The sequence below is a fragment of the Protomyctophum parallelum genome (genome assembly GCF_964188405.1).
Source record: "Protomyctophum parallelum genome assembly, chromosome: 6".
Lineage (NCBI taxonomy): Eukaryota > Metazoa > Chordata > Actinopteri > Myctophiformes > Myctophidae > Protomyctophum > Protomyctophum parallelum.
In genome coordinates, this window is record NC_139701.1 from 17,563,640 (window position 1) to 17,580,639 (window position 17,000).

The 17,000-nt window shown below is 40.2% G+C and overlaps 2 protein-coding genes across 2 annotated transcripts; both read left to right on the forward strand.

Annotated features, from left to right (window-relative positions):
• Window positions 1-100: 100 nt before the first annotated feature.
• Window positions 101-13,835, forward strand: mknk1 (MAPK interacting serine/threonine kinase 1). The gene is made up of 14 exons (XM_083767856.1): window positions 101-177; window positions 2,201-2,257; window positions 3,003-3,105; window positions 3,467-3,565; window positions 3,687-3,784; window positions 4,758-4,837; window positions 4,966-5,039; window positions 5,177-5,281; window positions 5,376-5,431; window positions 5,998-6,093; window positions 7,341-7,535; window positions 9,775-9,939; window positions 10,586-10,629; window positions 11,212-13,835. Exons 1-14 carry the CDS (start codon window positions 130-132, stop codon window positions 11,441-11,443), a joined length of 1,452 nt encoding a protein of 483 aa, XP_083623982.1. The 5' UTR covers window positions 101-129; the 3' UTR covers window positions 11,444-13,835.
• Window positions 13,836-14,760: 925 nt separating this feature from the next.
• Window positions 14,761-15,415, forward strand: LOC310859883 (transmembrane protein 275-like; the record flags this gene model as incomplete). Its single annotated transcript, XM_083766649.1, has 1 exon — window positions 14,761-15,415. The coding sequence occupies one exon, from the start codon at window positions 14,761-14,763 to the stop codon at window positions 15,313-15,315; it is 555 nt and encodes a 184-aa protein (XP_083622775.1). The 3' UTR covers window positions 15,316-15,415.
• Between the last annotated feature and the right edge of the window lie 1,585 nt (window positions 15,416-17,000).

The window sequence follows — 17,000 nt, forward strand, 5'->3', positions numbered from 1 at the left end:
TTTAGCCAATGGCAGTGGTGAGCGTGTAGCGGGTGGGCGTGGCATTGGTGTGTTTATGTACTTTCCCTCCTGACTCCTCTCAGTTTTGTTGTTATTCATGGTTCCTTTCATCAGCTGCTGCTCCACCAGATGGCTTTAATGACGGAGGATTTTGGCCAGTTTGGACACACATTCAAGGTTAGACGACTTCATTATCTTTTAATGCCCAGTAATAATAATAACCGCATAGATAAACTCAGTGGGCAATAACTTTATTAACGTTGTAATAGCTTGAAGCGTTTATGTTAGCCATTCATTGATATGGGTGTATGGATATTATTCTGGCTAGCATATATAGTGACGTTTGCTAATCATATAGTGTATTTGTTTATTTTAGCCCTTTTCTTGTGATGAAGTTAAAATGGACGTAAAAAGACGTGTACGGCAGAATTGCTGGCGACGGATTAACAGAAGATAGCCTCGTTTTGCTAGCATACAAGCTTAACGTTTGTGCTAGCGGTGTGCTGACCTGCTGACACTATAACAGATTGGTCTCTCAGTTGGCTTTGATTGATTGTTATCACCGATAAACACACAGGGTCAGCAACGTTATCTGTCCGAAAACGTTGTACTGTGTTGTTTTCTAGCGAAGCTAAACGGTATGTGATGTGCTGACTACAGCATACTGAACTTCAGGAATGAATGACTTCCACAGAGCTGTTGCTGATGCACAGCAAAACGTTAGTTTAACTTGGATTGTACAATTAACGGCCCCATTTGGTTACATCTGTACACTACCGAGTTTCAGACCTGTAAAAAGTCCATTTGGTTCTTTCATATTTCTTTCATTCTTCTTTTTCTGTTTTCTTTATTTTTTCTTGAATTCGAATTTCAAACTGGAATCATTTAATCACCAGATTCACCACCACCACAGCTGGAGCTAGTTTTGCCATTATAGTGATTTGATGACGAGGGACATGACACTCATCTTTCAAAGTTCAGTTCAGTTCAATCCAAAGCTGGATCTGAGTTGTTTCTGTACTGTACTTTAAATACCTTTTTTATTGTTCAAACACTTATGAAGTGCTTCCCTAATCCTATGTTCCTTTTTTCTCCTTTTTAAACAGACAGACATACTCACGATAAACGGGTACAATTAACTGAATACAAACAATGATACAATGTGCAAACAACTGTTTCACAAGTAAGACTGCCTCAATCAGTGCCTACATATTTCAAATATGTACACAAACCCAAACAAAATAATAAAAAAGAGACGGCAGTGGCTCAGGGGTAGATTGGCCGGTAGATCTGCCGGATGGGAACTGCAAGGTTCCCAGTTCGATCCCGGGCTCCCCGAGTTGGTGTCGAAGTGTCCTTGAGCAAGACTCCTCTGAACCCCTAATTGCTCCCAATGTGTAGGTTGGTTCCTTGCACACCACAGTTTCGTCCGCCATCAGTGTATGAATGTGTGTCACACTGTCACTGTGACTGGGTGATGCTCAAAAGGTGTTGTGAGCATGTAGATACTTACTAGATAGTCTATTGTTGGCTAATGTCCCCCCCCCCCCCAGAATATGGATGCTGCAGTTGAAGTGGTAAGCTCTACATACGTATGTACAGTTAGATTTATGTTTTTAAAAAAGGGACACACAGCCTGGGTTATTTGAATTTTCTGATAATTGGCAACACTAGCTGAAACCAAAATGATGAAGAGAATAGAGATGGAGTTAGTCCTTACTCAAGCAGCTTTGTGGAATTCGTTTAGCTGATGTTACATTACGATACCCCTGCCAACACTAGACTGTGAAAAAGGAAATTTTCCAGGGGATCTAATTTACATAACCTTCATTGCTCCCCACTCCGTATTACCCTACACCACAGATTATTAATAGAATAAATACAAGGATGTGAAATATTAATTTTAAAATTCATAGTTCACAATAAAATAAATGACTACAGAATACAAAATGTACAAAAGTGATCAAATGTCAACATTTAAAAAGTACAATACTAACTTGTAAAGTGCACACTTTGTGAGAGCAAATGTGTGTAAAGTAATGATTACTACATGTGGAAACTTGAAAAGTGGCTGTTACACCTAGTAGAGTCTCATTGCTCAAATTCTTTTCTGTCACTGTGCTGATGTATAGCGCACATAGCATTGCCCTGCCCACATTAGCCACATATACACTTCAATGACTGAATGTGGGAATTTCAGTTCGCAGGTATGGTGAGGACTATGGCCGAGTTGCAAGCCTTCCAGCACTCTCTCCAGGTAGTCTCAATGTTTGTACACTGTTAAACATTGTGGTTTTGTGCAGTAGATGTGTGACTTCCTGTAAACTTTCCTCTTGTCTGTTGTGTCAGATAATATCATGACGTAGAGTAGCCGCTGGTGCCAGTAACCAAGTTTATCTTCATTGAAATGCGGATGTTGCTTATCTGTATGAGTCATGCACTATCAGTGTTTATTTCTGCTGTTGGGAATAGCCAAGGTCAGATAAGGCCTGCGTCAGTTTAAGTATTTATTTCGTACCACACTGCTGTTTTTGGCAGGTTGCCATAGGGAAAGTAAAGTAACTGTGGGACAATTATATGGGTCAGTGGGGCATTTTTTATCGGTGTAATTTGTTTACAGTTGCACAATTAAATGAGGCAATTCAATGTGCTTTACACAAAACATTAAGAGGATTAGGACAAACTGAAAAGGAAACTCATTATGAAAGGACATTTGGATACAGTTAAAATATTTTTTAAAGAGTTAAGACGGTAGAAAGATAAGAATAAGCTAAAAACAATGTATGAGAATAAAGTTTCAAATATTTAAGAGTTGTTATAACTTATACTCAGTGGTAGCTCTAAGCTTTGACTTGATTTCTTTTACACTGATATTTTAACTTTGTTCTTTCTCTCTCTCTCGTCCGTTCTCTCCCTTTCCAAACACGCCACATGATATATCTGGCCCCTCTCGTACTTTCCTTCCCTCCGTCCCTCGCTCTGCCTTTTCGTCACTGTTACAGAGTAGCACCCTGGCTGTGGGCCAAGTGGGTGAGAGCTGTGAGGGGATCCAGCAGAATGGCACGGCCAAAGAGGAGAGACAGCAGCTCTCTCAAGGCCAAGCAGGTACTGTCAGCCTTGGGCAGTCGTCTGTTATCAATGTATTTTTTTGCCAGGTGTTGTTTATTTATGAAATTATGATGTGTGGATTTGTTAAAGGGAGACTTCACAAATCATTCGTTTTTGAGGAGAGCATTGATAATGGTATACTATATGGCAAAACACCCTGTTTTCTGTGTATTTCTCAGCAACATTTTGACGTCACAAAATGACATTGATCAAATTAGTCATTTCACATCATCAGGCTTATGTAGGGCCGATGACACACATCAGAACAATGTCATTCAAGTTAAAATTCTGCAAAATGTATCTTTAACACTCACTTATTTTGCATGCATGTTCACACTGGGCTTTCTATTTGATACAGAGATGGAGAAAAGTCAGCCTCTGAACATCCCAGATGCGGCAAAGAGAAGAAAGAAGAAGAGAACAAGAGCGACGGACAGCTTTACAGGCACCTTTGATGGTAACAACTCACAAATGATCAGATTAGGAACGTAGCTAAATGGAATAATCTGCTCATGCTTGCATGATGTAAGACACCTGCTGCATTCTTATGCGATGTAATTCCCCCCCCCTCCCCCCAGACCTATACAAGCTGACGGATGAGATGCTGGGTCAGGGTGCATACGCCAAAGTCCAAGGATGCATAAGCCTCCAGAATGGCAAAGAGTATGCTGTAAAGGCAAGTAGAAGTTGCAATATCAGTTTAGCTTTTGTATATTTACTTGGATTCATAAAAATGTCAATGCCGATTTATTTATTCAAGCACTTAAAGATTAAAGATCTTAAAATCACAGTGGGGAATTTCAAATTACCAAATCAAATCATTGAAAGTTACCATTTCAAATTACCAAATCAATCCTGGTAAATCTAGTCTGTGGTTGGTAAGTTTTTAATTAACCACATTTTGGGACCTTTATGATGGCAAGATACTTTTAGGAACGAAGCAGTAGCGATGTGCTAATGTGAGTTTGAGCCTCCATCTTAAAATGTTAATTAAAAAGCATTTCTTCAGTCTTGCTGTGTACTAGTGTGTAGTGGGAGAATTGCTTTTCTTCATAAGTTTACATTGGGCTACATAATAATACATATTATGAACAGTGCTAACATGAGCTTTGTGTGCTTAATAATTCTGGAGTACGGATGAACTAGCATTCTTGTATTTACACAGCATTGTATGTGCAGTGTTCATTAATATGCGCTGTTCTCCCAAATAAAGTTATCAATGATTTGGCGAAGGATAAATAAAAAATCACACGTGTGAACTGAGTGGTGCAATTCCCCCCCCCCCCCCCCCCCCCCTCTCTCTCTCTCTCTCTCTCTCACTCACTCACTCACTCACTCACTCTCACTCTCTCTCATTAGAGACACAGCACTACCCCTCTCACTGTTTCTGGTGCCCCCTACTGCTATTATTAAGTCACATACTCGTGCTCACTTATACAGGTACACAAACACACACAGGTACACGGACATTCCTGGTTGTAGGAGTGGTTGCACCACTCAAAAAACAGTGGAAGTTCAAGGCTTTGATCAAACCATCTCATGGACAATGTGTCCACTGTATTTCCCCTTACTGCTAAAGGGTTAAAAGCTGTTTTGGAAAGTGTATGCTAAATGCATGAATTGTAATACCTACATTTCTATTTGCATAGATCATAGAGAAGAGTGCAGGCCACAGTCGTGGCAGGGTCTTCCGAGAAGTTGAGACACTTTATCAATGTCAAGGAAACAGGTGTGTTCTTGACTTCATCGCCTGAGGATGAACAGTGATATTCCACAAACGGCTCATTGCAATTGATAGTAAATGTCCCTCGTTTATGAAAAGCACATTGTAATTCATACTAAATGTCCCAAATCCAGGAACATTTTGGAGCTGATCCAGTTTTTTGAAGATGACACATGCTTTTACTTGGTGTTTGAGAAATTGTGTGGAGGTACGGCTCATAATGTGTTAAATAAATATACATTATCAAAATAAATAATATTATGTGAATATGAATATGTGAATAATATGTGAATGCTCTCATTAGTGTCTTTTTATTTTTCTCTAAAAATGATCTTTGGCTCTCAGGCTCCATTCTAACGCATATCCAAAATCAAAAGCACTTTACTGAGCTGGAGGCTAGCAAGGTGGTCAGAGACATCGCCCAGGCTCTTGACTTCCTCCATAACAAAGGTATGTTGCTTATTTTATATTCTACACCTGTGAGACAGACCTGCAAACATTTGTGGATTTAAAATTCCTCATTGTGAATTGTGCTTTTCAACAGGCATTGCCCACAGAGACCTCAAACCTGAGAATATCCTTTGTGAATACACTGATCGGGTAAGAATATGACCATTGTGTTTGTAATTGTTATTAACCACATTAACTCTGGTCTCTGTTTTGGGCATGTTGTTATAGGTGAAAATACATAAGTATAAATGCTTAATTTATACAGCTCTATAAAATAACAGATCTACAAGCTCAGACCGGGTTGTGATGTAATTTGCTGCGAGTTTGTAGATCAGCTATTTTCGTTGTAGGATGGGTTTAGGCTTAACCCATTCTAGGCAGGAACCCCTTTTGGTGTTAGCATTATGTTATGCTTTAGCTATTGAAAAATAGCAGATCTACAAGCTCATAGCGCGCCTCTGTGGCGCGCTACGAGCTTGTAGGTCTGCTATTTTTGAAAAATCAAAGAACCGCTGACATAGAAACATAGCTTTTTCAGAAAACTGTCAGGATGTAGAAGACATTTTTAGAATCTGATCTCAGGTCAAAATTGGTTAAATGGTTAATGAAGTTTATTATTGTGGCTAAAGTAGTTATTATAGCACAAAAACGAATCTGCAGGAAATGAGTAATTTATCAGTTTATAGTGATTGTGCTCTTCACATCCTCCTACACAGGTGTCCCCAGTAAAGATCTGTGATTTTGACTTGGGAAGTGGGGTGAAGCTGAGCAGTGCATATACGCCCATAACGACTCCAGAGCTCACCACACCGGTAATGTACCAAAACCATGATCTCAACATAGCAGCTCCACGCATAGAACAACTTGGAAGCAGACCACTTGTGCAGACCGCTTGTGTTGCACTGTGTACCTTTCAGGGGGGCAGTCAGCCAGATATTTCGTGAAGCCTCATTTGAAATCGGTAGTTCATATAATGGCCTGTTGTGGCGCTGGACTGGACCCAAAAAGCCCCATAGCTCCATAGAGGCCCATGTATTTTGGCCCAACTTCACCTAGACTGTATTACCTTAATAAACATGGTCATGAATACTTTCTTCTTCCAGTCACTAGTTTAAAGTCTCATTTCTAATGTCATAATATTCTTTTTGGAAAATTATGGTCCCATTAATTAAAAAAATGACCATAAAGAAAAAAACCCATCGCGTATGTTCTGAGGGGCGTGGCTACCGTTACAGTCTATGATCGGGATTCCCCTCCCACTCGAGTCAAAATAAAAACCAACGGAGAAGAAGGGGGGAAGTCCCGCCTCGTTGTCTGGGCAGCCAATGGCCAGCTGGTCCAAAACGGAGCCAGCCAATGGCCAGCTGGTACCAAACGGATCTAGAAAGATGGCGACTTACAGTGCAGGAATAACAGGCTTCATTTTACGTCCATGTTAGACCCGGCGAACGCTTTGTCCATATTTTTTACAGTCTATGGTACCTTTACAATAAATCAGTTCTGTAGTCTCAATTTCCCGTCAGTGTTTTATAAGATAAAGGATGTGTATTAATTGTATTTTGAATGATTTTTATGTAGTACAAAACAATATAAATGCCTACTTACAACTATTACAAAATGAAAATAAAATGCCAGGCTTGACAAGGAAACTGTATTTCAAACCAGTTATTTAGACAGTCTAGACCTAGACTCTGCTCCATAGTTCACTCCAAAAATTACTTATTTTCTACTGATTACTCACCCCATGGAGACTTGAATTCTTCTATTCTATTTTTTTATTTTGTAATGTTCAAATATATATATATATATATATATCAATTTGGGGGTCCTTGACATGAAAAGGTTTATAGAAGATTTAAAAGAAACATAGGAAGTGTTACTCTTAAAGTCTGCAGCTAATTCCATGCTACAGTTGTGTGCATGAATGTACATTGTCCAATGTTTCTCTGTTAGTGGCCTAATAAATTAGGCTATGTAATTAAACTGTGATTCTTGACCAGCTTTGTTAGTATGGCAACGGTACTGTGTGGTTTAATTTAGTTTTGCCCTCTCATCTCAGTGTGGTTCAGCAGAGTACATGGCTCCAGAGGTGGTGGAAGTGTTCACCGATGAGGCGTCATTTTATGACAAACGCTGTGACCTGTGGAGTATGGGGGTCATCCTGTATATTCTGCTGAGCGGCAGTCCACCCTTCACAGGTCACTGTGGCACAGACTGCGGATGGGACCGCGGAGAGACCTGCAGGACCTGCCAGGTATGCTATTGCCCATCTACTTGGGTAAACAAGTAATATTAAAGTAAACTAGAAAAAGTGCCCTTCTGGGCACAGGTCTCCACCAGGAGGATAGGAGTGCGCGTGTGATGTTTGGCAAAATGTTTAGTGTGTCGTGGCTTGGCCTGTTGTAGCGCCACCATTAGGCTGATTTGAAAACTGTCAAGTGGCATTTCTTCCTCAGCCTAGTGGGAATATGCATGCACAGTTTCACCGCAAGCGTACGCTGTGTTGGGTAGTTGTGGTGATTTGTACAAAGCGGGCTACTCCTGGAAAGGTTAGAAGCCAATCGTAGCCAATGAGGGTTGATTATGAGAAATCAAACACACCCGTCTTGATCACATGACTATGGAGAGCATGTGTACCGATTTGTGTGAAATTTGGATAAAATCTGAAGGAGTAATATTAGAAAATGTGTTTTACATATCTCGGCCTCCTGGTGGCGCTATAAAGAGCAGATGTGAAAAATTCCAGGCAAAGGTTTTTCCTTGGCCTCTAGGGACACAAATCTTTGGCATACAAAGTTATCCACAGATCGGTTAGAGGTAAAAAACACTTTTCGGCCAGTTATAGCGCCACCATGAGGCTGAGTTGAAAATGTTCACGTGGCATTTCTTCCTCGGCCTAGTGGGACTGTGCGTGCACAATTTCACGGAAATCACACAATGTGTTCATGATTTGCAGCATTTTGTTTTAATCTGAGCACTCCTGCGAACTTTGGAAGCCAATCTTAGCCAATCAGGATGGAGTCTGAGAGATCTGAAAGACCTGTTTCGTTGAATGCCACTCTTCTCTGCCCCTCTCTCTAACAGACACAGTTAACAATCGCTTGTTAAGTGCCTGCCAGACAGACAATCAGATGAAATGAATGTAGAGTGTAGACTGTAGACTAGTGAACTGAACATGTTCTCTTTATATCAAGTACTTCATACCAGCCCCTTATGAAAATACATGTTCTTTACTTCATACCAGCCCCTTATGAAACTACTTCTCCCCAAATCCAAATGGATTTCATTTTCCATCCTGAATGGCAGTAACTAGCATACAATGAGAACTGAGAAGATCTCCACAAAGGTTTACTCATCAAAACTGATTATAAAACTGTAACCATCAAAGCATGCACTCAACATATTTTTATTTCTCAATTTACTTCTATATTTGTAAAAAAACAAAAAATTAATAAACAGAACATAAAAAATAAAATAAAAATAAAAGCATGCACTCAACATATAATGGTTATGTGACCATGGCATGTGCATAATATACATTCTTATAAGTTGTATCTGTATTGATTAATCTCCAGTTTTTTGAAGATTTTTTGAGTGGTGCCCTTACGGAGCTATGTGTGTGGCTGGCTGGGTCTGAGCACTGTGTGTGTGTGTGGCTTGCTGGCTGGCTGGGTCTGAGCATACATAGATAGATAGATAGATAGATATTATAGCAATGACTGACTGAGACATCGAGCATGCGTGCGCAACTGGTTGTGGCCCCCATCAAGTGACCTTTTGACCAATGCGGCCCTCGCCCCAAGTTGAGTTCGACACCCCTGCTCTAGAGAGACTGTACCAATTTGTGTGATGTTTAACGGTGCCGGAGATTAGCTGTTCACGGACGGACGGAGTCCAAAAATGCCTACAGATTTGCAGAATGTAAGATGTAAGGTAGAATGAGAATTTGTAGAAGTATGTCAGTCACGCCATCACATTAAAATGAAATTGTATATCCCAATATAATGTATAAATCGGGCGGCGTCTAATACAGGCGGGACTCATATAAATCTTGTTTGATTAATGTGTTGCTACGTCACGTGCACACGCAAGCCCATACACGCACATGCGAGTGAACGCCGATTGATAACCGCTTAAATATGTAGGCCTATTTATTAACCCACAATATATATCCTATTTAATTCTATTTACTTGCATAATGGAGATACTTTAGTGTTGTCATATGCATTCATGACATGTGCAGGCACGCTTTCAGCTCATACAACTAGTGGAGCAGCAGTCCACCTCGCTCGAGTACACCCCTGTTTACGGCTCAGAGATTAGAGCCTCCTGTCAACGCATATTTTATTGCCTTCTATAGTTGGGCTGCAACTAATGATTCTTTTCATTATCAACTTATGTGTCAATTATTTTATTTTATGAATCTATATGATTGAAATGCCAATCTCAAGTTATCTGAACTGATATCTGAACACTATATTGTTTCTTTACAGAGCCACTTGTTTGAAAGTATCCAGTTGGGAAAGTATGAGTTTCCGGAGAAGGACTGGGCCCACATCTCGGACTGGGCGAAGGACCTCATATCCAAGCTATTGGTCCGTGATGCCACTTTACGTCTCAGTGCTGCTCAGGTCTTGATGCACCCTTGGGTGCAGGGGGTATGTGTCATTTCCACTGTTTGAGAATGTATGTACTGTATGTTTGTACTTAACACTTATTCACGAGTTGCTAGAGTTAATTATTCACGAGTTGCTCGAGTTAATTAATTGTAGAACACTTTACCTGCGATTCGCGAGTTGCCCGAGTTATGTTTTCATTGTTTAATCCACGTTTTTAATCAGTTTTTTAAGTGCAATGCACCGGACAGAATTGGATATGAGACTCGTTTTGACGACGTCATCGCAAAAAGGTCCGTCGCTCCGGCGTGCAAAGGGTTATGGGAAATTTTGTCCCTATTGTTTACAATGGGAAGGCTGCTCCGTCCGGTCTGTTGTTGTGATCGGCACTTTGGAATATCTTTCAACACTACAACAAGCGATTACACCGTTTTAAAGTGGATTTTCATGACCAGCAACTCAGCGGTCGGTGCAGTGGCTGTTCAAAGGTATCTTTAAACATAGGCAGTCTAGCCTGAAAGACGGCCGTAAATTGTCGGCATTCAACCTGTTACATTGTTTTTGCATACACAGTATCAGTGCTGTACCTCCCTTTTTTGTTTTCCATTGCAAGTTTTATTTTGTGATAGTTACGAACTGTTTCAAAAGACCTGATTTCCATTGACACTTGTTGATTTAAATTCCACAGAATGCTCCAGAAAGAGGTCTTCCAACTCCTCATTTTCTACAAAGGTAAACAATGTTTATGTACTTTGATAACCATACATGTTTATAAAACACAGATTCCTTACAGAGTTCCTTTTATAGGGCACCACAAATAATAATAAGATATGTATAAAAGTTCTCAACAGGCCTGAAAATTAAGGCCCGGCCCTAACTAGGCTCTAATTGGGCCTGGCCCGACTAATTGGCATACATTTTAGACTCTGGTAGGTTTCTGTAACAGTGAAACACCGGTCAGCATCAACTTCATAATATGTAAATACACAAACGGAACCGAAAGTATTATATAAAAAAATCAATATACATACAAGGCTCAGCCCGGCCCGACTAATTGGCATATATTTTAGGGTTGGGTTCGTCGAGAATTTTAAGAACTCAATAGAGCTACAGTATGCACAATAGAGCTATGCACAATTGCACATCACAAATCCATGGTGGTCATGTGTGTGCATACTTACACATTTGTTTGAACAAATATGGGTTCTATCACAGGGATAGCAAATGACAATGGCTAGGAAGGAAGGAGTATTTACAACGAACATTTTGTCCACTGTCTCACAAATTGTCTTCTCCCTGCTCTCTAATTAACAGGAACAGCAGCACCAAAGATCTGACCCAGTTTGCTGCTGATGCCATCGCCTTTAACCGCCAGCTATCCCAGCATGACGAGGAGCAGGAAAAGGAGCAGGGGGATGTCGAGGTCATCGTATGCTCCATGAGGCTCTCCCCTCCATCCAATTCCAGACTGGCACGCAGGCGGGCACAGTCCAACGCTCTGCGCACCACAGACTTCATGCCCGCTTCAGAGGACCTCGCAACCTGATAACACACAGTGCATAATTGTGAAAAACCCCGATACAGGACCATGAGAAACCCCAGCTGTACTCCTGCGAACAGCTTGTGTGTAAACCCCCTTGTTTCTAGTTATATTGATTTCAAGTTCCTGCATGTCCTCTTCTCTAAAGGGTGATGCAAGTTGGTGTGGAACTGTGTCAAGGAGTCCAGGCACACACACACTGCAGGGGTCTGGTTGACCCCTGCAGTGACTAATGTGAGTTTCTATTTATTAAAATTTTATATATTTTACATTTTTAATCCATATCAGGATTAGCCACACAGTATTGGAAATGATGACTAAATGCACCAGTCATCTGCCTAACTCCTGTTTGATTCCATTGTTTCCAATGTATTATTGCCAGTAATCTCATCAGAGTGATTGAGCATGAGCACGAACAAAGGGAACATTTTATCTGTGGCTACTAAGCTGTATAGTTTAGTTCAGCACTTTTTTGTGATTTTTCTTTTTTGCCAGTTTATAAGTGTTACAAAAGATGGATACTGCATTTTTTTCATAATTATTCATTTGCATTGCACTGTAATGGAACAGTGCGTTTTGGCCCTTGTCCTTCTATTTTGACCTGCCAACACCTTTCTGCCATGCATTTCTATTTCTATTAAATATGCTGGAGAACTCCTCTTCCCAGTGCCGAACATCCAGCGTTATTTGGAAGAGCGTCCTGGACCTTTCAAATAGAAAATTTAACTTTTGGAGAGGAGCCCTGCTCATCAATGTCACTTTGTTAAGTTCGAATCGTTGTGGGCAGAAAAATATGCTCTGTACGTTTAATTGCTCTGCACATGATATCCGAATTGTGCCTCCACTCAAAACACTGTGGACATGGCCCATTACAGGACAGCATAATCCCGTTTTGATGGCAAATAGCGTATTATCAATATGAGAAATTTGACTAAGCTTACATTATGTAGCGGTTACTGTTTACTGAGGGGGAAAAACTGTTTTTAAACGGTGTTGAATGGATAGTTGGCAAAGCTTTCTAGGTACTTGAGATTCTTTTTTACGTGTTTTCTATTTATTTTTTTAGCCTAGCTTTAGCTTTATTTGATTTGAGTTGGTGCACAGGGGCTGAAAATAGGCTATGCTGGTTGGGGGGGGGGGGGGGGGGATGTCAATGTCCATTACTTCTGCACAGACTTAGATTTTCCCTTAATCTGAAACTAGCTCTTCCATGTTCTTAATGTTTTGATTTTTAGTTGCATTACCATGCATTTCTCCTAAAGTGTGTACTGTATGTAGAACCTTGGTCTTGAAAAGTACTGGAATGAGGAAAGTGGATGAATGCAATGTGAGTTTGAGAAGTTCAGGATTTGATCAAATTATTTAGTACTTACTAGAAATGTCTAGCCTTCACATCTTTATTGCAATCTGATCCTGATTTGTTATGGATGACTTGTTGTTATTTCTTTGAACTGTGTTACCCATTTACTTTGCAAAGATATAGCAATACTGTGAATAATATGGGTCAAGAAATATGAACTCAACCTCTTGATATTTATAACATGTTATCCTCATTACCATAATTACCTCAGATTCCTCAATTGCACACCATCTTTGCACATTTTGTACAAATTTAAAACCATCCAGATAGATTTGCATGCGTTTAGTGTGTCTTGTTTTGATGTGTATTACTTGTCAGAATTATTTTAGGCATTTACTTTGACATGTTTTAGATTGTATGTGATCAAGTATATGTTGCTTTTAAATATATGTTAAAGGTTTCTGCATATAGTTTATATTCTAGAGCCGAAAGCCTAATTTATAACACTTTGAAATATGTCTGTCACTTGCCAAACAGTTATTCGTTATTCAACAGGCAACACAGTGGTATGACAAAGTGAAAATTAGGCTTAAGGTAGGGCAATTCTACTCTGGAGTCAAAGGGATTTGTTTTTATACTAAAACATGTATGATGGTTTTATTATGTGAATGGTTTTGAATTTGCAAATGAAATAATTGATGATACATGTCAAGACTCTTTGATGTCCACCACATTGTGAATGACCATGAGCTATGAATTTATGTAACTTTATTGGAGCCAGCTTGACTGCCTTACACCTTGAGGATATATATTTTAATGGTGTCACTGATGTAAGCATTTATTTCCCTCATCCTATTAACTTTGTTGCCTGATAATGTCAACAAGTCATCCCCGATTTCACCCAGTTGCCATGGTCACTCCATCCCTATAGCAACAAAGGGGATTCACACAAGCAAGGCAGGAATGGAGTGAGAGTGGAGTGGACACATTAGAGAACAGTCACTGTCTGGCTATATTAAAGCCCCCTCACTACTGTTATGAATCATCAAAGTGCCTGTCTGGTCTTTAATGACATTGGTTGAAACAGCAATTAGCATGCAGTTATGACTAAATGGCATACTCACTCACATTTCGTAGAAGCTCCAACACAATATAATTCTCTCATAATATTCAAAATTCTCTGAAATATTACCAGTGATGTTTTCAAAGGGGGACCAATTAATTTCGTTCAGCCACAGCACCCATACAGTATGACTGGATTAACTGAATTAATACCAGTATCTAATGTATCAACTTTGGATCAAGGTTGGCCACACCAGACAGCCACATGGGGATGCAAAGAGCACCCTCTAGCGATATATCAAGTTGAATATCTGCACTAGTGGAGCCTGTGAGTGCGGAGCCGAGCAGCAGTACTCTCTGGTCTTTGTCTGATTGTCTCACCTGCTTGAAGCAGTGCTGTTCCTGACTGTGTAGTGCATTTTGAGCTGGCTGTTAACTGAAGTCTACGGATCGATCCAACTGAAACTAAGGACTACACAGTACACGGCAACACACCAAACAACAATATGAAGCTCATCTGGTGTAAGTAAAAATATATATATAACTGGGTATGTTTGTGAAGTCATGTGGGTTTGTGATTTGTGTACTTTAGGACATTTAGTCTACACAGAAGAAAAGAAAAAAATATATATTAACCTAAATGTTTGCATAGGAACTTAGGAAAAAGCAATAGACCTTTTCAACATTGTCCTACAAATGGGTCCGAGATTATTTCCTGTTGCAGTGTTTGTGAATACTTGGCTGACAGGAAATAAACTTGGAAGTGTTTCATTGAATGCAACTGCAATGACAAATTCGATAGACCACAGTTAGCTGCACAACTTAACAAACATGAAAGCTTAAAAGAAATTCATGAAGTTACTATTCTGTTTTTCTCTCAGTTGCTCATCTTTACTTGTAATGGGAGACTAGTTGACCAGCCTACATCAGTCTCTGTATCGAACAGAGCCATCTTTCAGACATGGTCACTGACAAGGATGGTAGAACTACAAAGGCTCCCAGCAGGAAACATCATGTCCTGCAGCCTCAGAGCCTGCCCTCACCAGCTCTATGCTGTGCCTGTGGGCTTTGCATCATGCTGGCAGGCATCAACATCACCCTGGTGGGAGCCTTTGCCTTTGGCACTTTCATCCCCTCTGGCAATCCGTTGATCATCATTGGTCCGATGCTCCTACTCATAGCCATAGCCTTCTTCACGACGTGTTGCGTGTTCAGCCGAAGGCCCCGGGCACACATGGCCAGGGGCACGGCTAAGGATGGACAGAGCTGGGGGCTGATGCGGTTGGGGGCGGCCACCTTCGAAATGGAGACAAGCGAGCACACGCTGCAGGATACCACCGTGGTGCAGATCAGTGCCACCAACTCCCCTAGCTCGTCCCACAAGTCAAGCTCCAGCCATGGGGACATTGCAGCTGTCCTGCTTGAGGATGGAGCTGCTCCCACAGTAAGTGAACTGTACATAACGGAGCCCCCTTGCGGTGGAGACAACATCTATGTAGACAATGCTCCATTATGACTTTGGAGATCAAGTTCAGAGTTAGACTCAGTACATACTACATACTTGTTCCCTTGGCAAATGGGTCTTTTAGTAACTAGACGCATGAACACAAACACTCACACACGTGTTAGTCTGAAAGACAGTGAATCAATGTTGGCATTTGTAAAAAGGGTCTAATTACTGCAAGTCAATATTAATGACTGACTACTTTGTGGTGTTAAAATGTTGATGAATATTTCCAGGTTATTACCTTGGAGTATATACTCTAAGGTTATTACGTGCATTATGTTTTATGTTTGATTCACAAAGCGGAAACGAGCGCATTGTACAATGTTAATCTAAGTGTGCCTGTTTTATATTATGTGATTCTAGTTACAGTAAGTGAATCAGAAGCAGCCCGATAAAGGAGGCTACATCTTATTATGTTTATTGTTACTGTTGAATATTATTGCTTTTTTTGGTTTTCCATTTTGAAGATTGAGAAGAAGGCTGTCTCCAAGTGGTGCTTTTCTGATTCTTAAAAAATAAATACCGGTGTGTATATATATAGCCTACAATCATCCACAGTAATAAAAAAGAATTGTTTCACCTTTTCTGATGCTCATTGTATGAACTGCAATGTAACTGAGCCTTGATTGTAGGATGTTCATTAGAACAGTATAGTGATGTGATGAATTTTGATATATATCAATGTTATGTTGCAAGTGAATGCACACACACACACACACACACACACACACACACACACACACACACACACACACACACACACACACACACACACACACACACACACACACACACACACACACACCACTTCAATAATTGGACCTTTTATGTAAGATACAGCCAGCCCATAATAGACAACACAACACTCATGTAACAGGTTGGACAAGGATGGATGTGAAGATAATTTGCTGTAATCAGAGGAGCCGGTGCAGTCTGCATGTGCTTACAGCTTCCCAAAAAATGTTGTATTAGCCTGGTCAAATTATATTTTAACATCAGCCAACAGTAAAAAAAAATCACACTCGTGTGAAGTGAGGGACACTCTTATCACCATACATCACATTCCGTGCTCAGCCAATCAAATCATCACAAAAGTCATTCCGGCCAATGACTTTTGGCGTCTTCACTTTTCTGCCCTCACTTTTATCTTCAATATGTACTTTGCTTAGCCAATCAAATCATCGCTATGACCAATCATCAGCCAATGTTTGTGTTCACACAAACCCGGAAAGCTGGGCATAGAAGGGGCTAGCGCCCCTCAAACAAACTAACTAACTATATATATATATGCCTGTCCTCTGCTAAAATATGCCTAAATTGTATATATACTGTATATATATACAATTTAGGCATATTTTAGCAGACGCTCTTAATCCAGAGTGATTTACATTAAGCAAGAACAAAAATGTCTATATAATGAAACTATACCTATATACTATACTATGCTATACATATGTACTATGACTACATACAATGCAATTCTAGTGCTGTCTACATAACATGCTATATATCACACACCTGCAATTACACACCTGTTCTGATGCTCATTGTATGAATTGCAATGTAACTTTCAGCCTTGATTGGAGGATGTTCAGTTTCAGTAGCACAACTTACACACAAAAAATAAGGTGCATTCAAGTAGCTATATTCTGAATCTGTACAGTACAGAATCTCACAGTGATGTGACGATTTCT